Source organism: Lithobates pipiens, unplaced genomic scaffold (assembly GCF_037356315.1).
Source record: "Lithobates pipiens isolate NorthernLeopardFrog02 unplaced genomic scaffold, aLitPip1_a1.2 Scaffold_22, whole genome shotgun sequence".
Taxonomy (NCBI): domain Eukaryota; kingdom Metazoa; phylum Chordata; class Amphibia; order Anura; family Ranidae; genus Lithobates; species Lithobates pipiens.
This window is the reverse complement of record NW_027507784.1, coordinates 136,924,483-136,950,732: the sequence shown is the minus strand read 5'-3', so window position 1 is coordinate 136,950,732 and position 26,250 is coordinate 136,924,483. Positions and strand designations below refer to the sequence as shown.

Here is a 26,250-nt window from a genome sequence, read left to right as displayed (position 1 = left end):
ATGATCTGATATGACCAATGGTTTTGACTCCAGGTCACATCTTGCTTCCCATTATTCTCTATGGGCATTCCACTCTGTCATATGTATGTCATTCCATAGAAACCAATAATAATCCCACTTAATCTGAATTTTGGACATCACCACTGGACATAGAGAGTATGTCTGCTAAAGACTGATCTGATATGACCAATGGTTTTGACTCCAGGTCACATCTTGCTTCCCATTATACTCTATGGGCATTCCTTTCTATTATTTATCTGCCATTCCATAGAAAACAGCTGTAATCCCATATAATCTCAACCTTACAATCTGCTACTCTACTTGAGGAACAGCTGTGGTAAAGGATAAATTGCTATGTCACTCAGATTTGCCTGAAAATGAGTTTAGATTTTAATTCCCATTATACTCTATGGGCATTCCACTCTGTCATATGTCTTGTCATTCCATATAAAACAATAATAATCCCGTTTAATTTGAAATTTGGACATCACTGCTGAACATAGAGAGTATGTCTGCTAAAGATTGATCTGATATGACCAATGGTTCTGACTCCAGGTCACATCTTGCTTCCCATTATACTCTATGGGCATTCCACTCTGTCATATGTTTGTCATTCCATAGAAACCAATAATAATCCCACTTAATGTGAATTTTGGGCATCACCACTGGACATAGAGAGTATGTCTGCTAAAGAATGATCTGATATGACCAATGGTTTTGACTCCAGGACACACCTTGCTTCCCATTTTACTCTATGGGCATTCCACTCTGTCATATGTTTGTAATTCAATATAAAACAGCCGTAATCCCAAATAATCCCAATCTTACAATCTTCTACTCTACTTGAGGAACAGCTGTGGTAAAGGATAAATTGCTATGTCACTCAGATTTGCTTGCAAATTAGTTTATATTTTACTTCCCATTATACTCTATGGGCATTCCACTCTGTCATTTACCTTTGTTATGCCATAAAAAACAACATTAATCCCATCTAATCTCAATATTAAACATGGCCACTGATATTTAAAAGTAGGTCTTTAAAAAAAAAAAAACATTTATATGTCAAAAGAGTCTGTCACAAACTGAATTTTTTTTCCATTATTCTCTATGGGCATTCCACTTTGTTCCATTATTCTCTATGGGCATTCCATCTCCCTGTTAAAGTCTATGGGCATTCCATTCCGTCATTCCTTTTAGTATGTCCCTAATAAAGATCTAAAGTTATAGACAAAGTTAAAGACAGTCCGGTTATTGTAGGATTCAAGGTTTAAACTGTATGTTGAGCTACATAAACGCCAGGGGCAAATGTGTAGAACAGAACACTGATGCACCATTTTTTTTTCTCAGAATGACATGGGAAGTCCCTGTCCCACTGCAGGAACACAGCACTGTATACCGTAGGTAGGTGATGCTGCATATGGTTTATACAGTGCTCCCATTTCACACCTGAGCATTTCTCAGCTTGTAAAACATTCAGCTCTGAAGCTCCAAAATGCCCAACAAGCAAAATCCCATTAATTTCAATGGCCCCTGTTTACATCTAAGCGTTCTGTCGCCTGCAAAAAATGCTTAAAAAAAACCCCCAAAAAACGCCAGCAAATCAACACGCTCAGGTGTGAATGGAGCCTAAGAGTGAATTCTTTTTTTAATCAAATTTTATTTAAAGATTTTTTTTCTTTATAAGTACAGAATGACAAGTACAGAGAGACAAGCTGTCACACAAAATAAGAGAACTAAAAATAGAAAAGTAAAAAAAAAAAAAAAAAAAAACTAAGAGTAGTTTCAGATGTGCATCTAAATTTATTCTGAGGGCTGAAGAGAAGAAGTTAGAAATGATATAGTAATCTACATCTAGTTGTGAGCTCTCCATTTAGAGAATGCCTGATCTGGGTCCACTGGTATATAGTAACCCATGAAGTGTGAGTACAGAGTTTCTAGTAAAAGAATAGTATCCACATAGTAAAACATCTGAGAGAAGCAGAGAGAGGTGCAGAGGATAATTCTGATTTTTGTACCTCCTTACAGTTACATTGCAACAACAGTTACTCAATTCAAAGACAAACTGGAGCACTAGACCAAATAGTAAAATAGTCCAAACTGCTTTAATGATTAATACTAAGATCACATTAAACAACCATCTGTCATGGTTATGCAGTGATCTTCCTGTGTTTGCTTACCTCCCCTCATGTCTTCAGACTAAGAGGCCAGCCACTTCCACCTGGTGGTTTTTATAACCTCTCCTCTAAGCATGGCTCCACCCCAGGCCCTATCAGGGAGCCCTATATTAACCTGTGCACTGCAAGCCAACAGTGCTGATCAACCATTGTGTATTCCTTTGTGTGTTAGTTTCCTGTTTCCTGCCGTGTGCTCTTCTACTGTTTTCCGTTACCGACTTTGGCGTGTTTTGACTATCCATGTTTGCCTGTGATCCTGACCTTTTGGCGTGTCCCCGACTATTCTTGTCTGCTTGTGGCCCCGACCTTGGCTTTGTCCCTCACCATCCCTATCCTCCTGTTGCCTACTGTGGGTGTGAGCTGGGGGACCCTAGGGGTCGCAACCTGGAGCCAGTTGCAGCCAAGTCCATCCTCACCACCAGAGGCGCTGATGAACACCTGCTGGCTCTTAGACTCCGTGCCCCAGGGAATCTTACGCTCTAACCCAAGTGGGATCTGTCCCCCGTCTGCAGCAGTCAGCCGTAGGGTCCACAACCTTGCGGTGCACTCCTGATCCTACGGTGTGCACCTGTCACCTCGCCTCAAGGTGACCTGACACCATCACATTTCAGGGTCAAACCCCTCTCCCTTCACCAGGGCCTAATATCAAGTCAGAACCTAATGGACTTAATAACAGACTCTGCTAAGCTGATCTGTAATAAAGTTGTATCTGGATAGATCAGAGAAGATTAGCAAGGCTGTGGCAGCATTGAGCCTAGTACACATGGGCCGAATGTATCACGGCATTGGCAGGTACAATAGAAACCGGCCGACATTCATGGTAGCCGATCTGACAGAAGCCAACCAGTAGGCCGGGTTCTGTCAGCAGCTCATGACCCAAAAGGGTGTGCTCACCGGCTCCCTAGCAGCGATCACAGCCAATGGCGGGGGGGCTGTCCCCCCTGTCAGAACAAAGTAGCTCAGCAGGGGAGCTCCGATCCCCTTTTTTTTCAAATCAGTCCTGGTGTAGATAAGCCTTCAGTTACTTTGGTATATAAACAGTTAATGAAAAATAAAAGGCTTTAGAAAATATGTGTCCTGCTGCAGCAAGAAAGTGGATGAGGTATACGACTAGCCTTGGGGACTCCAGGAGTGCCTGCCAGCTGAATTTCAGTGCTGGGTGTTTGCAGAAGGCATACCAGCGAAATGCAAATAGCTTCAGGCCAGAACATTTCTGGATAAAGAAGTCGCTTTGTCATGTAACTAGACTGTATGCCAGGCAAAGCAGGCTGGGGAGTTGTTGATTCTTCTGTGCATACTGGGTTTAGTTGATATGGCTGCTCCTGAAATGGTATTACAATTCTTGTACCATTTAAGCTCAACTACTAGCTCAGGTAATGTCAAATGAAAACATTCCTTCCCTTCTTTTTCCTTTCTTTTACATATTTCATGTGAAATAACATCTGCATCTTTAAAGCATACCATGGCATTATAACAGTCATGCACGGAATTTATTTTATTATAGTACAACTAAAGGCTCTTGTATGGCAGACTAGATGAGTACCACATCTAGTTACTATGTGATGCACAAAAGCCTCAAAGAGTGAACAAAAAACATCCTTTACCTACCCTGACTGAGTCTAGTGGTCCTCCCTTATTTGTGTCTCACACACATAGCTCCTAAATGTCCCTGATTTCGAGGGACTGTCCCTAATTTTAAATAATGCCCTTCTTTCCTCCATTGTCCCTAATTTTGGTCTGATCTATCTAGTTCTAAATAAAATTAACTATTTATCTTTCAAAAAGTGTTTTACAGTACTTAACCTTTCATCCAATTTCGAAATTCCAGAAGCCAAAATAAAGGCATAGTAGAGGAAAAAAAATGACTAGTGGCTTTAACCAAACCATCTCTTTTAAGGGGGTATCTCATGGGCTGCGTCCTATGCCTACATACTTTTGCTAATAGGTGTCCCTCATTCCCATCTCAGAAAGTTGGGAGGTATGCTTGCACTCCCATTCCCAGACACTAATGCCACGTACATGCGACCAGACTTTTTGATGGACTAGGTCCGACAGTCTTCTCGACGGACTTGGCCACACACAAGCACACCAAAGTCAGACGGATTTGAAAGTGAGGATGTACGACAGGACTAGAATAAGGAAGTTCATAGCCAGTAGCTGCCCTAGCATCGTTTTTTGTCTGTCAGATTACATAGTTAGTAAGGTTGAATAAAGACACCAGTCCATCCTGAGTGAGTGTCTACAATTGTCCCTACCCCTGTACATTGCACACCCACATCAGTCCCTACCCTCAAGGAGCCCACAATCCAAGGTCCCCATTCATATACTAGGGCCAATTTGGGACAGAAGCCAATTAACCTACCTGCATGTCTTTGGAGTGTGTGAGGAAGCCAGAGTACCTGGAGGAAACCCATGCAGGCACAGGGCAAACATGCAAACTCCAGGCAGGTAGTGTCGTGGTTGGGATTCAAACCAGCGACCCTTTTTACTGCTAGGTGAGAGTGCTAACCACTACACCACTGTGCCACCCAACAGACTAGCATACAGACAAACTGATTTTTTCGACCGAACTTGAGTCCGTCGGAAAGATTTGAAACATGTTTAAATCTAATGTCCTTCTGATTTTTAGACAGCAAAGGTCCGATGAAGCCCACACAATCGAATTGTCTGGCGGATTTGTTCCGTCGGATCTAGTCCATTGAAAAGTCCGGTCGTGTGTATGCGGCATAAAGCTTTCAGTAGGAGGATTTCAGCAGGTAGTAGTGTCTATCCAGAAAACAGTGGGTAGGACAAGGTGTGGCCAGGTTTGACAAATTAGAGGCTTGTGAATCAACAGTGAAGCCATGCCCTCTGCAAGTTGTATCTCATTCTAGTGCCAGCAGGCATAGCCTAGATGGGAGTGGCAACACTGTTCTAAGTTCGGGAGCAATGCAGTTATGTTGCCACATCATCACTGTAAGCTGCATTAGGTGGATGTCACTTGCAGGATCAACAGATATTTTTAGGACTTTGCAGGAGGACTAAGAAAAAACTGTAAGTGCAAATGCACTTCTGCTGTAAAACGGATTAGTAATTTAAAATATGCAGTGCCTTGAAAAAGTATTCTGTCCCCCTGAACTTTTCCACATTTTGTCATGTTACAACCAATGGCCAAATGATAAATGGTTTTCAAAAATGTTTACATAATAAATAAAAAGTGTGGCGTGCATTTGTATTCAGACCCTTTTACTCTGATACTCCTAATTAATATCTAGTGGAACCAATTGTCTTCAGAAGTCACCTAGTAAATAGAGTCCAACTGTGTGTAATTTAATCTCAGTATAAATACAGCTGTTCTGTGAAGCCCCAGAGGTTTGTTAGAGAACCCTAATGAACAAACAGCATTAAAAAGGTAAAGGAACACACCTGGCAGGTCAGCGATAAAGTTGTGGAGAAGTTTAAAACAGGGTTAGGTTATAAAAAAAATATCCCAAGCTTTGAACATCTCACAGAGCACTGTTCAATCCATCATCCGAAAATGGAAAGAGTATGGCACAACTACAAACCTACCAAGTCATGGCCGTCCACCTAAACTGACAAACCAGGCAAGGAGAGGATTAATCAGAGAAGCAGCCAAGAGGCCCATGGTAACTTTGGAGGAGCTGCAGAGACCCACAGCTCAGGTAAGAGAATCTGTCCACAGGACAACTATTAGTTGTGCAATCCACAAATCTGGCCTTTATGGAAGAGTGGCAAGAAGGAAACCATTGCTGAAAGAAAGCCATAAGAAGTCCAATTTGCAGTTTTTGCAAGAAACCATGTGGGGGACACAGAAAACATGTGGAAGAAGGTGCTCTGGTCAGATGAGACCAAAATTGTCTTTTTTTGGGCGAAAAAAAAGCTGTGTGGTGGAAAATTAATACTGCACATCACCCTGGACACACCATCCCCACCGTCAAACATGGTGGTGGCAGCACCATGTTGCGGGGATGCTTTTCTTCAGCGGGGACAGGGAAGCTAGTCAGGGTTGATGGGAAGATGAATGTAGCCAAATACAGGGCAATATCGGAAGAAAATCTTTTAGAGTCTGCAAAAGAGTTGAGACTGGGGCGGAGGTTCACCTTTCAGCAGGACAATGACCCTAAACATACAGCCAGAGCTACAATGGAATGGTTTAGATCAAAGCATATTCATGTGTTAGAATGGTCTAGTCCAGTCCTGAATCCAATTGAAAATTTGTGGCAAGACTTGAAAATTGCTGTTCACAGATGCTCTCCATCCAATCTGACAGAGCTTGAGCTATTTTGCAAAGAAGAATGGGCAAAAATATCACTCTCTAGATGTGCAAATCTGGTAAAGACATTTTCTTTTCACTTCAGAATTATTTGCCATTTTGTGTTACTCTATCACATAAAATCCCAATAAAATACATTTACGTTTTTGGTTGTAATACGACAAAATGTGGAAAATGTCAAGGGGTATATATACTTTTTCAAGGCACTGTATATAAGATTCTATCATTCTGAGCACAGATCTAATAATGTCAGTCTCTGGTGTGGATCGTATTTTTAACCTGACTATGTTGACTCTGTCCCCGTGCATCACATCATCTATGGTCTGCCTTAAAAGAAGGTGACCATATTTTAGAGGTTTTTTTTAAATGTTGGCAGGTCAAACCCACCCTCATTTCCATTATTACCCAGTTTGTCTAAATCAATAATGGTTTGGCAATATATCATTTTGTATCTGTTAATAAGACTGTCTTCATTTTCTCACTATCATATTTAGGTTATAGTTAGGTGCAGAAGTAGCTTTCATAGGTTCTCATCTCATTGGCTCTATGTGAAAATCATATGGCTTAACACTAATCGTTATTAAAACGCACATTTGGATGTAGAAAAGTACATATAGTTGGACATGCTATTCCTTGTTTCAGTAATAGTCTTCTGTTCAGTTTTTCCCTATTATTTCTATCGCCAGTGTCTGGCAGGGATTGTATTAAAATATTATGCTCCACTAGTGCAGTAGTCAGCAGCTTGGAAAGGCTGCATCTATCTGAACTACTGGACAGCAATTATAAAGCACTTCTGGATTAAAAACAAGAAATGTAACTTTCCTTTTCTTACTGCTTGAAGCAGATTTCTAATATTTACCTTGAGTTCAGCCACATACCATCCATGACCTAAAAGAAAGATCAGATGAGCCAAGCCACCATGTTCAAATGTTTGGAAAGGCACCGCTCTGCGACTCATTCACTTCAATGCTATTCAGATGTCTTGTGCTTATGGTTCACAGACTGTAATTTTTCCTGCTATCTTTCATGTGCACATTTACAACTTTTAGATACTTGAAGGAAGCTTTGCTGCAAGTAACAGTGATGTTTTGCAGGCTGTATCATAAGACATTCAGTAAATGTACCATGTATACTAGGCAAACCGAACTGACGTATCACAGAAAAAAAAAAAAAAAAACAAACAACTAGATTGCCTTTAATTAATTAACTTTCTAAAGATAAGTATAGGGACTGCCACTGCCAGGGATTGCCACTGCTGAACTCTTCCTGTGTCCTGTACAGATGTGGAGGTTGGCTGGAAGAACCACTAACATATCTCCCAATTTTTTGAGATGAGAACTAGGGACACCTATCAGCAAAAGTATGTAGACATAGGACGCACACCCCTGCCATGCCCCCTTAACCACTTCAGTCCCGGAAGAATTTACCCCCTTAATGACCAGGCCATGTTTTGCGATACGGCACTGCGACGCTTTAACTGACAATTGCGAGATTGTGCGACGCTCTACCCAAACAAAATTGAGGTCCTTTTTTCCTACAAATAGAGCTTTCTGTTTTTCTAACTGGGAACAGACAATTTTTCTACTCCCCTGTCAGAATGTTTTTTTTTACATTGACAGATCCCCGTTCTGGCTCTCTGAGCAGATATTGTGGGTGGCCAGCGGACATCGCGGCCGCATGCATTGATTCCAGCGATACGGCATTGGCGCGCTTCTGCTATAGCCTTTAAAGGGTCAGTGGAGCTGAGACAACCTGCTGCAGTATAACTGCGGCAGCTGGTCGGCAAGCGGTTAATTAATTTAATTATGAATTATACAGAAAAAAAATGTGTGCTTTTTTTCCCTCTACTATGCCTTTATATTGGCTTCTGGAATTTAGAAATTGTATGAAAGGTTTAGCACTGGGAAAGATAAAAAGTGCATTTTATATACTATATAGATCAGACCAAAAATGAGGCACAAATGAGAAGGAAAGAGGAACTTTGTTCCAAATCAGGGACAGTTGGGAGCTATGCACTAAGTACCGGGGAGGGAAACTCCCGGACGTGTTTCAGAAGACAGTTACTACTACAATGCAGTGGAGTTCAGCAGTTCAGGCAGCAGAAGAGGTGAGTATTCATTTTGTTCTTTTACAAAAAATATATAGAGACAGAACAGTTAGAAGAGAAAGTCATGTGATCTCATCTGCCAGCTTCAGGTATTATCTATATTCAAGAAAAACTTATTAAAATGAACTCAGACAACCTTTAGAAATAAAAGAAAAAAGGCACCAGAAGGGAAACCCTTACTTTATGCGCATAAAATATTGTATCTCTGAAACGTGGAAAATTTAAGCTGGATGTCTGGCATGAAATCTGGGAACCTCATTTTCTACCAGATTTTATTGGTTCTAGATTTGTTTCAACCCAATTAACTGAACACACAACTAACAACCTACCACACACAAGTTGGACAGTAAGTACCATCAGTGGAAATATTTTCAAACTACACTTAAAAAAAATATTAAAGAAGAAAAGGAGATCTAATCAAGGACTGCATGAGGGTAAGACTAATGTTTTAATCAGTATTACATTCATGTTGTCCTTTTCAACATACGTTACAATGATCACCCTGTACATGCAATAGCTTAATTAGTTGGCTAGTTCAGGCATCTTGAACATTATTTGCAAGCTCTTGGACTTCATGCGTCAAACTATTTTAGCTTGGATAAACTTGATGGTTGCCTTGAAGCATATCTAAACCAAAAACGTATTTTCACCTGTCAATCCAAGCATTAACACACCGACTGTCTTAAGGTAGGTACACCCACTCCTCTACTGTATCTATGGAAGAGCAGCATAGTCACCCTTGGACAGCAAGACTGTGGATAAGGCATACCTCCCAAGTTTTTAAGATGGGAATGAGAGACGCCTATTAGCTTTTGAAATGTACAAATACAGCAATTTGGAAATTGGATGCAAGGTTTAGCACTGGAAAATACTTTTTTAAAGATAAAAAAAGGGCATTTTATATACAGCTATATAGATCAGGCCAGGAGGAGGAAAACGAGACAGAGTGACTTTTCAAATCAGGGACAGCCCCTTGAAATCAGGGACAGTTGGGAGCTATGGATAAGGTGATGTTAGATGGACTAGTAGATTTAGATGGATTTTACATAAGAGATTAGCAAATTAAACTAACTCCATCCAACAATTTTTTAAGCAGTTTCATTTTGGAATAAAGTTTTTTTTTTAGTAAATGACTAAAAGCTGTTGAGTGTAAGCACCCCTTCCCATGCTAAATGGTTTGGCTCAACCCTCTAATGGCCATTGGTCTGATAAAGGGATTTCAAAAATAAGATATAAGCTTGCCATAGGCTGGTATTTTGTCTCGTTCAGTCACTGAGCTGAGCGAAACAAAAAAAAAACACACAGACGCCTCCATTCACACAAACAAGGTGGCTGGAGGAATCCTCCCACCAGGACATTATATTTTGGCAGAGGGACCCGCTACTGTTAGAATACACTGATCAGTGGCTGCAGTTGATTGACAAACTCTTTCAAACGTTCATTCTATGACCAGCTTCACTGGCCAGGTGAAAATAAAGGAAACACAGTCTAAAAAAGGAAAACAAGTGCACCCACCACATCTAAGATTGATACGCTGCAATACATCGTTATTTCCTGTTATTGGGTTTAAATGCACTTTAACTTAAAGTCTAACTAAAGGCAATTAGATTTGGACATAGTGAAGATGAATTAGATTACTTGTCAGGTTTTCAATGCTACCTTTGCCCCGTTAGGGAGAATCTCTCTGTTTGTCCTTTTTAACGGTATCATTGAAAGTGAACGTAAAAGAAATTCCAAACTTTGGGTTGTCACCAAAACAGTAATACTGAGGAACTCTTCCAATGGGGGCACTTGTTCTGGTGACCTGGTTCCCTTAATTTGAAGGTATTAACAGTAAATTTAAACTAAATTGACGAAAAACTTTATAATGATATACTCTACTTAGACACTATTGTGATGCTGACCTTGTACACTGTCCCAAAAGCACCCGATCCCAGGATTTTTACTCTCTTTAGTTCTGTTTCCTTTAATATCCTTAGCTGGGCTTGGTTTGGTGCCGTTCCACTTGGTGTCAGTGGTTCCACTAGCTGGAAAGCAAGAAAAAAATAGAATAAGCAAGTAGCAGTATACACGATTCAAAACTGGCCAATATATAAAACACATTCACTTGTATCCAAACTTTATTTTCTATCAATATATGAACATTGTAATCAAGCAGAGTTATGTAATCCACAAAAGAGGATAAGAAGGAGAAAGATTTGAATCTGAAAAAAATGCTCAAGCCCCACAGTTAACATTTTATACCCAAGATTTGTTTCTCAAAAGAATTTAGACTTACTCTTATGCCGCGTACACGAGATCAAACAATCCGGTGGAAAAGTCCGGTGGACTCGAGTCCGCCGGACAATCCCCCCGTGTGTGGGCTCTGGCGGACTTTTTTTTAACCAAAAGTCCGGAAGACTAGGAAAGTAGTTTTGCACCAAAATATGTCTGCCGGACTCGCAGTCCGGAAGACAATACAGGCGTGTGTGTGCTAGTCCGCCATACTTTTGAAATGAACTGACTTTTTCCACCCGGAGAAAAGTCTGCTCATTTTGAGCGCGGCTCCAGGTAGCTGGGACTAGCGAAAGAAGCGTCGCTGGCCCCGTCACCTGGTATGGAGTTAAAGGGGAAGCCCTACGCTGAGAAAACGGCGTGGGGGTCCCCCCTAGGTCCATATCAGACCCTTATCCTAGCGCGCAACCTGGCCGGTCAGGAAAGGGGGTGGGGACGAGCGAGCGCCCCCCCCCCCCCCCCCCTCCTGAGCCGTACCAGGCTGCGTGCCCTCAACATGGGGGGTCGCGTGGCCCCCCACCCCAAAGCACCTTGTCCCCATCTTGGAACAGAAGGTGGCGACAGAAGACCGGGCCACCGCTTGTAAAAGAGCTAGAAGAAGGCACGGAGGCCCGGCAAGAAGAACAGAAGAGGGGGACAAGACCCCCGAAGTCAGAAGAAGAGGGCGGCGGCGAAGAAGAAAGCTGGGCTCCTCCGCTAGTAAAAGAGCTAGCAAATGAGCAGAAGATAGCGGAGGAGTCCGGCGAGAAGACCCCCGAAGACGGAAGAAGACCCCCGGAACTGTGCAATAATCTATTTTAACCCTTGTGTGTTGTGTTTTTTTAATTTTTTTTACAGGTGAATGGGTAGGGGTACATTGTACCCCTACTCATTCACATAGGGTGGAGGGCCGGGATCCAGGGGCCCCCTTATTAAAGGGGGCTCACGGATTCCGATAAGCCCCCTGCCAGCAGACCCTGATAACCAGCGGCCAGGGTTGTCGGGAAGAGGCCCTTGTCCTCATCAACATGGGGACAAGGTGCTTTGGGGTGGGGGGGGGCAGCGCAGCTCCCCCCTTCCCCAAAGCACCCCCCATGTTGAGGGCACGCGGCCTGGTACAGCTCAGGAGGGGGGCGCTCGCTCGTCCCCACCCCCTTTCCTGACCGGCCCGGTAGCGTGCTTGGATAAGGGTCTGATATGGACCTAGAGGGGGACCCCCACGGAGTAGGGCTTCCCCTTTAACTCCATACCAGGTGAGGGGGCCAGCGACGATTCCTTCGTTAGTCCCAGCTACCTGGAGCCACGTTTAAAATGAACGGACTTTCCTCCGTGTGTGTGGGCGAGTCTGTTCATTTCAAAAGTACGGCGGATAGTTCAGCGGACTAAGTCCACCAGACCTAGTCCGCTGCAAAAGTACTGTGTGTGGGCAGGTGGCTCGTTCAGAAAGTTTGGTGGACAGTCCGGCGGTTTGTCCGCCAGAGTAAGTCCGCCGGATAGTCTGATACGTGTGTACGCGGCATTACTCTGAATCTGATTGTGCTTTTAGAGTACTAGCAATACTCAATTTTGGATCTAATGTGTTTATTTTGAGCATTGGGTCCAGTAGCAGAAATAAAACATTCTTTTAGATTGTAAGTTCACATAAGGCAGGCCATAGACCAGGGGTAAGCAGCCCTTTCAGCAAAGTTTTATAACAAAAAAAAATTTACACTCTCATGAAATCACGAAAAGGATTTTTTTTATAAAGTAAATGCTGTAAACTACTTTAGTAGTGAGACATCCTGCACTCTTACGGCTCAGATCAGCCCCAATTTATGCACCTTCACACCTCAGATCAGTGTCCCCCCTGCAAATCTGACCCACCACTGTAACCCCCTGCTCATTTGCTCCACCACTGTAACCCCCTGCTAATTTGCCCCACCACTATAACCACCTGCTCATCTGCCCCTCCATTGTACCACCCTGCTCATCTGTGCCACCAATATACCCCCTTTCTCATCTGCCCCACCACTGTACCTCCCTATATGTATGCTCCACCGCTGTACCCTCATGCTATTCTCCCACCACTGTAATCTCCATCTCATCAGGCTCAACACTGAATCCCCCCCCGCTCATCTCTCCCATCCGTTACCCCCTGCTCATCTGCCCCATCACTGTACCCCCATTTGCTCCAATCACGAAAAGGATTTTTTATCAAGTAAATGCTGTAAACTAGTTTAGCAGTGAGACATTAACATCCTGCACTCTCGCAAGTCAGATCAGCCCCAATTCCTGCAACTCCACACCCCGATCACTGTCCCCCCTGCAAATCTGTTTCATCACTGTCCCCCCCCCTGCTCAGCTGTCCCACCACTGTACCCCCCTGCTCAGCTGTCCCACCACTGTTACCCCCTGCTCATCTGTCCCACTAATGTAACCCCCTGCTCATCTGCCCCACCACCGTAACCCCCCTGCACATCTGTCCCACCACTGTAACCCCCTGTTCATCGGCCCCACAACTGTAACACACCTGCATATCTGCCCCACCACTGTAACCCCCTGCACATCTGCCCCACCACTGTAACCCCCTGCACATCTGCCCCATCAATGTAACCCCCCTGCTCATCTGCCCCACCACTGTAAGCCCCTGTACATCTGCCCCACCACTGTACCACCCTGCTCTTCTGTCCTACCACTGTAACCCCCTGTTCATCTGCCCTACAACTGTAACACCCCTGCATATCTGCCCACCACTGTAACCCCCTGCACATCTGTACCATCACTGTAACCCACTGCTCATCTGCCCCACCAATGTAACCCCCTGCTCATCTGCCCCACCACTGTAACCCCCTGTACATCTGCCCCACCATTGTTCCCCCTTTTTAATCTGCCCTGCCACTGTACCTCCCTGCACATCTGCTCCACCACAGTAATTCCCTTCTCATCTGGCCCAACACTGAACCCCCTTCTCATCCCTCTCACCACTGTACCTCCTGCACATCTGCCCCACCACTGTACCCCCTTGCTCTTCTGTCCCACCACTGTAACCCCCTCTGCTCATCTGCCTCACCACTGTACCTTCCTGCATCTGCTCCACTGCTCTTCTGTTTTACTACTGAATCACCTTCACATCTATCCTAACACTGAACCCATCTGCTCATCTGCCCCACCACTGTAACCCGCTTTCTCATCTGCCCCACCAATGTACCTCCAGCACGTCTGTCTCACCTCTGTTTCCCCCTGCTCTCCTGCCCCACCACTGTAACCCCCTGCTCATCTGTGCCACCAATACACCTCCTTTCACATCTGCCCCACTGCTCTACCCTCCCTTCTCATCTGCTCCAACACTGAACCCCCCTGCTCTTCTGTCCCATTGCTGAATCCCCTTCTCATCTCTTCCACCCCTATACACCCCTGCACATCTGCCCCACCACTGCACCCTCCTGCTCTTCTGTCTCACCTCTGAACCCCTCCTGCTCATTTTACCCACTGCTGTACCCTCTTCTCATATATGATATGCATGATATGCAGAGTGGTGAAAGGAAGTAGAGATGAGACACATCTACCTGTCCTGGCACACCCATCCTTCTGATCCACCTCTTACATCCAGCCCACATGCTTGCATGTAATGTATGTACTGTATGTGATGTATGTGATGTCACATACAAGCATCTGAAATGGATGCGCAATGACGAGCTCAGGTCAGGGGCATTTTCTGAAAGCAGTGGGCCTGCTTGCAGGATCATAAGTTGGGTCCCCGCAGCTGAGAAAAAGTGCGGCGCTCTGCACCACAGGAAAAGCTGGGTGTGATTTTCATTGCGCTGAATACTGGCTGTGGCTTAAAGGGACACAGAGAGCCGAGTTCAGTAGTAAGTAACGCAAAGGTTCAGGAATAATTTCAACAAAGTTCCCAGAAGCTCAACAGTACAGTGGTGTGAAAAAGTGTTTTCCCCCTTGGGTGCAGTTCTGCTAGGGGGGCGTTCCTTGTTTCCAGGAGGAGGAGGACTGTCATTGGCCACCGCTTAAGCCAATCACAGTCCTGCTAGCCCCACCCACCATCTGGAGGAAAATGACTTGCTTGATTGCCACTACCAATCTCATAAAGAAGGGATTTCACGGTGATTGAGAAATCCACAATCAGGTGACAGTTTGTGGAATTACAGTGGTGTGAAAAAGTGTTTGCCCCCTTCCTCATTTCCTGTTCCTTTGCATGTTTGTCACACTTAAGTGTTTCGGAACATCAAACCAATTTAAACAATAGTCAAGGACAACACAAGTAAACACAAAATGCAATTTGTAAATGAAGGTGTTTATTATTAAAGGTGAAAAAAAATCCAAACCATCATGGCCCTGTGTGAAAAAGTGATAAAACATACTATAACTGTGGTTGTCCACACCTGAGTTCAATTTCTCTAGCCACACCCAGGCCTGATTATTGCCACACCTGTTCACAATCAAGGCATCACTTAAATAGGAGCTGCTTGACACAGTAAGGTCCACCAGAAGATCCTTAAAAGCTACACATCATACCGAGACCCAAAGAAATTCAGGAACAATTGAGAAAGAAAGTAATTGAGATCTATCAGTCTGGAAAGGGTTATAAAGCCATTTCCAAAGCTTTGGGAATCCAGCGAACCACAGTGAGAGCCATTATCCACAAATGGCGAAGACATGGAACAGTGGTGAACCTTCCCAGGAGTGGCCGGCCGCCCAAAATTACCCCAAGAGCGCAGCGACGACTCATCCAAGAGGTCACAAAAGACCCCACAACAACGTCCAAGGAACTGCAGGCCTCACTTGCCTCAGTTAAGGTCAGCGTTCATGCCTCCACCATCAGGAAAAGACTGGGCAAAAATGGCCTGCATGGCAGAGTTCCAAGGAGAAAACCACTGCTGAGCAAAAAGAACATCAAAGCTTGTCTCAATTTCTCCACAACACATCTTGATGATCCCCAAGACTTTTGGGACAACATTCTGTGGACCGATGAGAGACAAGTGGAACTCTTTGGAAGGTGTGTGTCCAAGTATATCTGGCGTAGAAGGAACACTGCATTTCATAAAAAGAACATTATACCAACAGTAAAATATGGTGGTGGTAGTGTGATGGTCTGGGGCTGTTTTGCTGCTTCAGGACCTGGAAGACTTGCCGTGATAAAAGGAACTATGAATTCTGCTGTCTACCAAGAGATCCTGAAGGAGAATGTCCGACCATCTGTTCGTGTACTCAAGCTGAAACGAACTTGGGTTCTGCAGCAGGACAATGATCCTAAACACACCAGCAAGTCCACCACCGAATGGCTGAAGAAAAACAAAATGAAGACTTTGGAGTGGCCTAGCCAAAGTCCTGACCTGAATCCTATTGAGATGTTGTGGTATGACCTTAAAAAGGCCGTTCATGCTCGAAAACCCTCTAATGTAACTGAATTAGGACAATTCTGCAAAGATGAGTGGCCCAAAATTCCTCCAGGACGCTGTAAAAGCCTTATTGCACGTTATCGCAAACGCTTGGTTGCAGTTGTTGCTGCTAAGGGTGGCCCAACCAGTTATTAGGTTTAGGGGGCAATCACTTTTTCACACAGAGCCATGATGGTTTGGATTTTTTTTCACCTTTAATAATAAACACCTTCATTTACAAATGCATTTTGTGTTTACTTGTGTTGTCCTTGACTATTGTTTAAATTGGTTTGATGTTCCGAAACACTTAAGTGTGACAAACATGCAAAGGAACAGGAAATGAGGAAGGGGGCAAACACTTTTTCACACCACTGTAATTCCACAAACTGTCACCTGATTGTGGATTTCTCAATCACCGTGAAATCCCTTCTTTATGAGATTGGTAGTGGCAATCAAGCAAGTCATTTTCCTCCAGATGGTGGGTGGGGCTAGCAGGACTGTGATTGGCTTAAGCGCTGGCCAATGACAGTCCTCCTCCTCCTGGAAACAAGGAACGCCCCCCTAGCAGAACTGCACCCAATCTCTTCCCCATCATAAAAGCTGACGATCACAGCTACAGCAAAGTTAGAGAACCAAACAATGTTTACCATCTTTTACACAGTGCCTCCCCCTCAGTGCAGGTGCGGTGTGGGGAATTCTGAAATTAGAATGCATTAGTGTCTCCCTGACACTTCCCTGCACTGCTCTGCTGATGGGGAGAGAGTCGAGTGCCGGAAAAAGAGTTTTTCGCGTGACGGGGGTTGCCCACCCCTGCCATAGACAGTGCTATTTTCTTTACCATGGGTTAGAGGAAAGAAATTCCCCCATCAACACAGACAGTGCTGACAAGGGGATCCCTCCTGCCAAGACATTGTGGTATCCTGGCAGGAGAGCGGGGGGAAGCTGTCCCCACCGAGAGGAGACAGTGATTATTGCTAGCGGCTATAGCAGCCGTTAGCAATAACCACAAGTAACGATCGATCAACTTGGTACATTCAGCCTGCCAATACATGGTTTGAATGTAACTGGCTGAGATTCAAACGTATGGGTAGCCTAATGCTGTAAACACACGACCAGACTTTTTGACGGGCTAGGTCCGACAGACTTTTGGCAGAGTTCCTACCGACTTTCTGAACTAACGGACTTGACCACACACAAGCACACCAAAGTCTGACGGATTTGTGATGATGTATGACCAGACTAGAATAAGGAAGTTCATAGCCAGTAGCCAATAGCTGCCCTAGCATCGGTTTTCGTCCGTCGGACTAGAATACAGATGAACTGATTTTTCGACTGGACTTGAGTCCGTCGGAAAGAATTGAAACATGTTCTAAATCTAAAGTCTGTCTGATTTTTAGACAGAAAAGGTCCCATGAAGCCCATACACGATCGAATTGTCCGGCGGATTCGTGCCGTCAGACCTAGTCCGTCGAAAAGTCCGGCCGTGTGTACGCGGCATAAGTTTCTCACTCTCCTACTGTATTTTGTTAATGCTGGCAACTGTGTGCACTTGTCAGTTGACAGATCTATTGCTTGTATTTTGTTCATTACTTACCCCTTTGTTTGCATCATTTATTTTCTATTATATCATGGAGGATGATAGCACTTTTAAAATTATTATTATTATTTGCAATAAAAAATAATTTTTAAATGCATTTCAACCCAGCCAGGTCATGTTCCTGTTTACCAGTAGCAGAGTTGCTTTCATAAATATTTCAGAAAACAACAGGCTTGTGACATTCAGCGTTATACTGCACTACTTATTTAAGGGAAGCTTTACTCAAATGTTCACCTTCAACATTACACTGAATTTGTCAGGGGTGTATGACACTATGATTCTTCAATCAGCTGAAGCATATGGGAGACTTTGGGAATACTGCGGGATTATTTCACAACTGTTAGTGATATAAGAAGTCAGTTGTGGCGGCTGGCTCCAAAAATTTTTTATTGGGGGGGGTTGGGGCAAACAAACTGAAAAATTCTGAAAATGCTGAACAAAAAAAAGCCATCAATTGCACCGTCACTGTGCCCATCAAATGCAGCCACTGTGCCCATCCAATAAAGCCACTGTGCCCCCATCAAATGCAGCCACTGTGCACATCATATTTAGCCACTGTGCACATCAAATGCAGCCAATGTGCCCATCAAATTCAGCCATGGTGCCCCATCAAATTCAGCCATGGTGCTCCATCAAATTCAGCCACTGTGCCCCATCAAATTCAGCCACTGTGCCCATCAAATGCAGCCAATGTGCCCATCAAATTCAGCCACAGTGCCCCATCAAATGCAGCCACAGTGCCCCATCAAACCCAGCCACTGTGCCCCCATCAAATGCAGCCACTGTGCCCCCATCAAATGCAGCCACTATGCACATCAATTACAGCCACTGTGCCCATCAAATGCAGCCACTGTGTCCCATCATATGCAGCCACTGTGCCCATCAAATGCAGCCACTGTGCCCATCAAATGCAGCCACTGTGCCCATCAAATGCAGCCACTGTGCCCATCAAATGCAGCCACTGTGCCCATCAAATGCAGCCACTGTGACCATCATATGCAGCCACTGTGCTCATCAAATGCAGCTACTGTGCCCCATCAAATGCATTTACTGTGCCCCATCAAATGCAGTCACTGTGCCCCATCAAATGCAGCCACTGTGTCCATCATAAGCAGCCACTGTGCCCATCAAATGCAGCCACTGTGCCAATCATATGCAGACACTGTGACCCATCAAATGCAGCCACTGTGCTCATCAAATGCAGCTACTGTGCCCCATAAAATGCAGCCTCTGTGCCCATCAAATTCAGGCACTGTGCCCCATCAATTGCAGCCACTGTGACCATGAAATGCAGCCACTGTGCCCCATCATGTGCAGAACGAACTACACTCCTGTGATCCATAGGAGAAGTAGAGCCAAACAAGCTTTGGCTCTACTTCTTCTTTAAAGTCAGAAAATGGGGGGGATGCAATCTAATGCAAGTTACTTGGTAGCAGCTTGTTTAATTTTTTTTTATCAAATGTCTCACTGCCCATGTGATGGATTTGTTGATAAACAAAGCCATTCATCACCAGAAGTACGCTAGTCATCACATGGCTTTATTAATAAACAAAGCTGTGTCTGTGATAACAATCACAGTATTTCAACTCTCAATTTCCCTCATTCCTAATAAGATGTTTCCATAACACCTATTTAGTGGCCTGCTTACACAAAGCAGGGTGGCCTAGTGTCCTCAGGGCTGGTTCACACTGGAACGCGCACGTTCCTGTGCGGTTCCATGATTTCTGATTTTGACAGCCCATTCATCTCAATCAGCTGCCAAAGGTACAGGAATGCAGAAAAGGTAGTGCAAGCACTACTTTTTCAGAACGCGTCACCCAAACTGCACGCTACTGCAGTACCATGAAGTTTGGCACCCACAAATGGTCTGTGCTTTGTGACATGAATTTGGGGTGCCATTAGCAATTAATTGGCATCCGCATGCATCTTGCAAGGGCAACTCATTCACATGTGGTGAAGGAAACCTGCATGGAACACACCTTTCCGGCACCGAGGACTGGCCCCCGGGCATTGGGAAGATAAAAAAAACAAAGAAAGGCCAACCACGGTTACTTTATGTATTTTTATGTTACAATATGTGTTATAATATCTGAATAGCAAATGTACAAATTTTATACTAGTGTATAAAACCTAGTGCTATCATTACTCTCTATTTTTACTGAATATTATCCTAGCAGTTGATGCGATGAAAAACATTATAAAAGTACTGAAGCATCATGGTTATATGAGATTTTCATAAAAAATGACTAACAGAGCATGAATCAGCTTAAAAAAAATGCAAAGCAATAAATATTGAAGACTGTTCTCGACAGCAAGATCTTACCTCTGTCTCTAAAAACCGGCGCAAGGCTCTCTTCTTTTTGATGCTTTTTCGACGGACGTAGACAGCAAAGGTTAGACCCATGATGACTATAATGAAGAGGCCTCCAATGACACTGGCAGCGATGAGAGGAGTTCTAACATGATTAAAGAAAAAAAAAATCAGTTAAACACCAACAAACAGTACAGGAAAAAAAATAGTAAAGAATAAGACGTGAAAAAATTTGATCTTTAAGGTCAATAAATACTGTTTGTATTATTTATAGTGTTATTTAACATACAGTATTTGGCACAATTTACAAAACTTTAACCGCTTGCCCTCAGGAAGATTTACCCCCCTTTATGACCAGGCCAATTTTTGTGAAACGGCACTGCGTTGCCTTAACTGACAACTGCACGGTCATGCGACGATGTACCCAACTAATTTTTTTTTCCCCCCACAAATTAAACTTTCTTTTGGTGATATTTGATCACCTCTGCAATTTTTATTTTTTGCGCTATAAAAATCTTTTTTAAAAACAAAACAAAATGTTTTACTTTCTGCTATAAAACACATCCAATTAAAAAAAAAAAAAATCGAATTTCTTCATTTAGTCCAATATGTATACTGCTACATATTTTTGACAAAAAAATCTCAATAAGTGTATATTGATTGGTTTTGTGCAAAAGTTATAGGGGTTGATTTACTAATTGCAAGTAGACTGTGTACCTATCATTCAGGTAGCTGGAGAGCTTCCCTCAGCGCCCCCTCCCCACTCATCCCTCAGCAAATTTTCATTCGCCAAATGTGAACAGGCGAGTGGAAATTTTGGGAGCTGTTATGTTAAAATAAAAAGTGTTATTAAACCCAAAAGCAAACATTGTATTGCAGATTACCAAGTATGTGATAGCTGCATTTGTTGTCCTTTTTAGGCTTTCTTACCTTTATTTTCACCTGGTCATCCTGAAGGTATGTCTGTTGTTTTTCAACAGAACAAACCCTGTAGTAATTAACCATTTACCACTGACAGGGCTGCTTACAACGGGCAGCTTTCATTTATTTATGTAAAACCCTTAAAGTGTTTGTTATCCTAAACAAAAAGTGGATCCTGTTCCCTAAAGCATGTTATACAGCACAGTGCTTGTGATGTGTAATTTTTCCCTTTGTACTGCCTCAAATACCTGGCTGATCCTCCCTGGTTCTGCCCTCCCCGCTGTAAACAGACCACAGTTTATCATGGCTGCTGAGCCCTGACACCATGGTCAGTTTACATGCCTCCATCATTTGCTGTCTCTCCTTGCTCTCCCTCTCCTCTTCCTCCTTCCCTGCCTGTCTGCTGTGTCGGTGCCAATCACTCCCTTCCTTCCTACAATCCCCTGTGTTATATTACAGTATGTGCCTCAGTGTATGTGATTTATAAAAAAAAAAAAAAAGCTCCATACCTAATTTCAGAGCAGCGCTTGGCGCTCACTTGACCGCCTGCCACTCTCCTCCCCTCAGACAGGTATTCTCAGCCATGCCCACTGTAGCTATTGGATCAGCGAAGACAGTGGCGGGTGGTCACATGAGCGCCGAGCAGTGCTCTGCAATTAGGTATGAAGCATGCACTGGGGCACATAATGTAATATAACACGGGATTTACAACCACTTTCATCTCAAAGGAAAAAAAAAACCTAACTGCTGTAACTGCAGTATGAGCTGGAGTTTGGCTTCAATTTGTTATTGTAAAGCTGGCCATACACCCATAGATTATCTGTAGATTTTCTATGGTTAGATGAAAAAAGTGCAACAGATTTCTCCATGTTCGCTAAACTGTGTGGATGGATTAATCTCCCACTTTTTCCATCTAACCATAGAAAATCTGCAGCTAATCTATAGGTGTATGGCCAGTTTATCTAAGCCCTGGTTCACACTGCTTGGACTTTTCATACGACTTGATAGTTCAAAGTCACATAAGTCACACCGAATTAACAGCAATGGAACCATTCTAATCAGCGTGACTGAAGTCGCTTTGAGCGACTTCAACAGGACTTGCATTAACTTCTGTTAACCACTTGCCGACCAGCCTCTGTCATTATACTGATACAGGTCGGCACGTTCCCATGAGCCGTCATAGCTGTATGTCAGCCCTTTAAGCAGGAGTGCGCCTGCTGCACTGCAGGGGAACTGATGAAAGTGGCTAGCAGTCACGATGACCACCAGCCACTCGTGATCGCAGGCACGAGAGCCAGAACAGGGACGTGTGTGTGTAAACACACAAATCCCTGTTCTATGAGGAGAGGAGAGACAGATTGTGTGTTCCTACTAGCTAGGAACAACAATCTGTCATCTCCTCTAGTTAGTTTCTTCCCCCTTCAGTTAGAACACACACAAGGGAACACAGTAAACCCCTTGATCGTCCCCTAGTGTTAACCCCTTCCCTGCCAGTGACATTTACACAGTAATCGGTGCATTTTTATAGCACTGATCACTGTATAAATGTCAATGGTCCAAAAAATGTGTCAAAAGTGTCCGATCTGTCCACCATAATGTTTCAGTCCTGATAAAAATTGCAGATCCCCGCCATTACTAGTAAAAAAAATAATAATAATAATAAAAATGCCATAAATCTTTCCCATAGTTTTCAGACGCTATAACTTTTGAGCAAACCAATCAATATATGCTTATTATAGCTTTTGTTTAAAAAAAATTGGGGATATCTATTACAGCAAAAAGTACAAAATATGGTGTTTTTTTCAAAACTGATGCTTTTCTTTGTTTATAGCGCAAAAAATAAAAACCGCAGAGGTGATCAAATACCATCAAAAGAAAGCTCTATTTTTGGGAAAAGACATCAATTTTGTTTGGGTACAGCGATGCATGACCGCACAATTGTCAGTTAAAGCGATGCAGTGCCGTATCACAAAAAAACGGCCTGGTCATTAAGCAGGCAAATCTTCCGGGGGCTGAAGTGGTTAAAGAAGTCGTATGCAAGCCACAATGAAGTCACGCAGGGATGACGGGAAATCAAAGTTGCGCTCCTTTGTAGCCGTGGCAGTGTGAATAAGGGCTAAATCTGCATGTACACACCCCCCCCCCCCCACCCCCCAAGGCTGACAATGCTGCTGTCCAAAGGTGCCCCCTGTGCTCCAGATACAGGAGGTGTGTTACTGGTCAGATCAGCAGGTGAAGACACAGGGGAAAAAATCCTAAAAAAAGAAAACTAACACAGCCACCACATCTAAGGAATGGTAAGCTGCAATATGATACCGTATATTTTTGGTTTTGGGTTTAAAACTGCTTTAAGAACTGTATTGCAAAACAGCCAGCACTAATCAGGTTTAGTCCTGCACTAGAAAGTGGCGTTTGCAGAATGAAAGTCTGAATATGACTGGTGAATGTTGAAATTACTTCTTGCCTGACACTTTTTTTTTTTTTTTTAACAAAGATCATATATGTTAAAGAAAGATTTTGGTTCTCTCCCATTGTATGCTTGAAAATTAGTTTTCAAGAACAGACTACTTTAGAAGATTTGTATGTAATGTACTACTAATTCATGCTCTTCTTCAAGGTATTATTCTGCCATGTGTCTACAGTACATCAAATCTCTATATTTCCACTGAAGGATGATCAATACAACTGAACAGTTATATTCCTGTTAACTATTTATGAATATTTCATGCAACTCTTCATCCAAGTGATATTTTGACGATGCCATAGAAGGCGCCAATAGGTTCTAAAGTAATTTTGCTTTATTGCAAACCGCTGTGTACTTGACAGGGAATGAGGATTTTAAGTACGCCCACGTCTTGTCTGTAACTGAACAATAAGTAAGGTTCCTGCGAGCAGAAGCTGAAGCTACCACAACAGCGGCTTCATTCCTGATAAAACAGCCCGATGAACACTCTGTGCTACAACACAGCTAATAGAGAGGTGGCTTTCTGTGCATAGAGATAGGCAGCCAATTATCTCTTTAATGAAGCGATGCACTGATTGGAAAGACGACTGCAGCTCGCTTCCCCCCTGTGCATTAGTTCAGCTATACAAGAAGTGCTTGGTTTAGTAGGATTTCAAAGCCTTATAGCACCTCCATGATGTGGTCTTATCTCATTATTGGCTGCGGCATTAACTTGGTAAGAATGGTGTGCTAATTCGTCTGGGATACAATGAAACAAGGTGAAGAATCGGTGTTCTGATAAGACTAATATGCTCCCAGCATGGGAGCCGTGCTCCTGAATTATAAGAGCACTCACTCAATAACATTCATTTCCCTACTTCTAACTGCGAGAAAAAAAACATAATAAGTGTTGATGTTCGGTCTAGAAAGATACATTTCTGATGTCATTCTTAAGGTGGACAGTCTGTAGGCGAGATGACATTTGCGTTTGCGAACATCATTAGGTAAAAATGTATTGATTTTAAACTGCATGTTTATAAAGAAATGCATTACCTGTCAGGGGGTTTTAATAAAGGTTTTCATACAAATCATTTTACCAAGATATGTCTTATATCCACCCATTACCATCTATTCTGGGAGGAATACGTTCCCAGGATGACTACACATCTAAACCCAAAACCAAAAGTTTTGAATATTACAGATTATAAAGCCTTAGATGTGATGGCTGTATTCATTTTCCTTTTTTTTTTGTTTTATTTTCACCTGGTAATCCAAATAAAAAAAAAACGATTTCTGTCTACGCTCATTCTCTACACCAGGGGTAGGCAACCCTTTGAGCACAGTGTGCCGAAAAATGTTTTCAAAGAAATTGAGATTTTATAACAAAAAAATTTCAACTCAAAGATTTCAATCACAAAAAAGATTTTCTTATAAAGTAAATGCTGTAAACTACAGATCAGATCAGCTTAACCCCCTGCTCATCTACCCGCTATATTGTAACTCCCTGCACATCTGTACATCTGCCCAACCACTGTACTACCCTGCTTATCTGCTCACCACTGTAACCCCCTGCACCTCTGCCCACCACTGTAACCCCCTGCTCATCTGCCCCACCACTGTAACCCCCTGCCTATCTGCCCCACTACTGTACTACCCTGCTCATCTGCCCCACCACTATAGCCATCTGCACATCTGCCCCACCACTGTAACCCCCTGCACATCTGCCCAACCACTGTAGTCCTCTGCTCACCTGCCCCACCACTGTAACCCCCTGCACATCTGCCAACCACTGTACTACCCTGCTCATCTGCCCAACCACTGTACTACCCTGCTCATCTGCCCAACCACTGTACTACCCTGCTCATCTGCCCCACCACTGTAACCCCCTGCACATCTGCCCCACCACTGTACTACCCTGATCATATGCCCCACCACTGTAACCCCCTGCTCAGCTGCCCCACCACTGTAACCCCCTGCACATCTGCCCACCATTGTAACCCCCCGAAAATCTGCCCAACGACTGTATCAGCCTGCTCATCTGCCCCACCACTGTAACCCCCTGCTCATCTGCCCCACCTCAGGACAGTTGTAATATGTTGTGCACATTTCTCCAATGCATAACATTATCAACCGGGGTTTATGCCAAAGAAATGTGGTATGAGCAGACTGTATGCAAGTCGATCCATCGACTGACTTGGGTACAACCAGCTTGATGGATTTTTAAATGCAAATATTGCCAGCAGCTATACACACTGGCTATGTTGATGGGGGAATCAAGCGACTTTCCTTCCGGGAACCTGTGCTTGCAGGAAGGAAAATCACGTTGTTACTGGCCCGCCTTTAAGCAGAACCAAACATTTTTAATTATTATGCTGCTAGCATTAGTAATTAGAGAGATAGGTATATTATATTTATAGTGAGGGGAAAAAGTATTTGATCCCCTGCTGATTTTGTACGTTTGGCCACTGACAAAGAAATGATCAGTCTATAATTTTAATGGTAGGTTTATTTTAAGTGAGAGACAGAATAAAAACAAAATCCCCAAAATGCATTTCAAACAAGTTATAAATTGATTTGCATTTTAATGAGTGAAAAAAGTATTTGATCACCTATCAATCAGCAGGATTTCTGGCTCCAAGGTGTTTTCTATACAGGTAACAAGCTGAGATTAGGAGCACTCACTTAAAGGGAGTGCTCTTAATCTCAGTTTATTACCTGTATAAAAGACACCTTTCCACAGAAGCAATCAATCAGATTCCAATCTCTCCACCATGACCAAGACCAAAGAGCTGTCCAAGG

At 43.4% G+C, this 26,250-nt stretch overlaps 1 protein-coding gene and 1 long non-coding RNA gene across 4 annotated transcripts in view; one reads left to right on the top strand and one right to left on the bottom strand.

Moving 5' to 3' along the window:
* ERBB4 (erb-b2 receptor tyrosine kinase 4) overlaps nucleotides 1-26,250 on the bottom strand; it is a 1,370,666-nt gene that overhangs the window by 286,870 nt on the left and 1,057,546 nt on the right. For both annotated transcript variants that reach the window (XM_077448341.1, XM_077448342.1), the window contains exons 17-18: nucleotides 20,100-20,232; nucleotides 10,459-10,581 (exon numbers count right to left, since the gene is read on the bottom strand). In XM_077448341.1, coding sequence (XP_077304467.1) covers nucleotides 10,459-10,581; nucleotides 20,100-20,232 — 256 coding nt within the window. The remainder of the gene's footprint in view (nucleotides 1-10,458; nucleotides 10,582-20,099; nucleotides 20,233-26,250) is intronic.
* The window catches only part of LOC143924193 (uncharacterized), a 42,075-nt gene that overhangs the window by 10,631 nt on the left and 5,194 nt on the right, over nucleotides 1-26,250 (top strand). Inside the window, exon 2 of one of the 2 annotated variants that reach the window (XR_013261837.1) lies at nucleotides 1,348-1,401. The exons of the other annotated variant lie outside the window; for it this stretch is intronic. This is a non-coding gene — a long non-coding RNA (uncharacterized LOC143924193). The remainder of the gene's footprint in view (nucleotides 1-1,347; nucleotides 1,402-26,250) is intronic. 2 annotated transcript variants of the gene reach the window in all.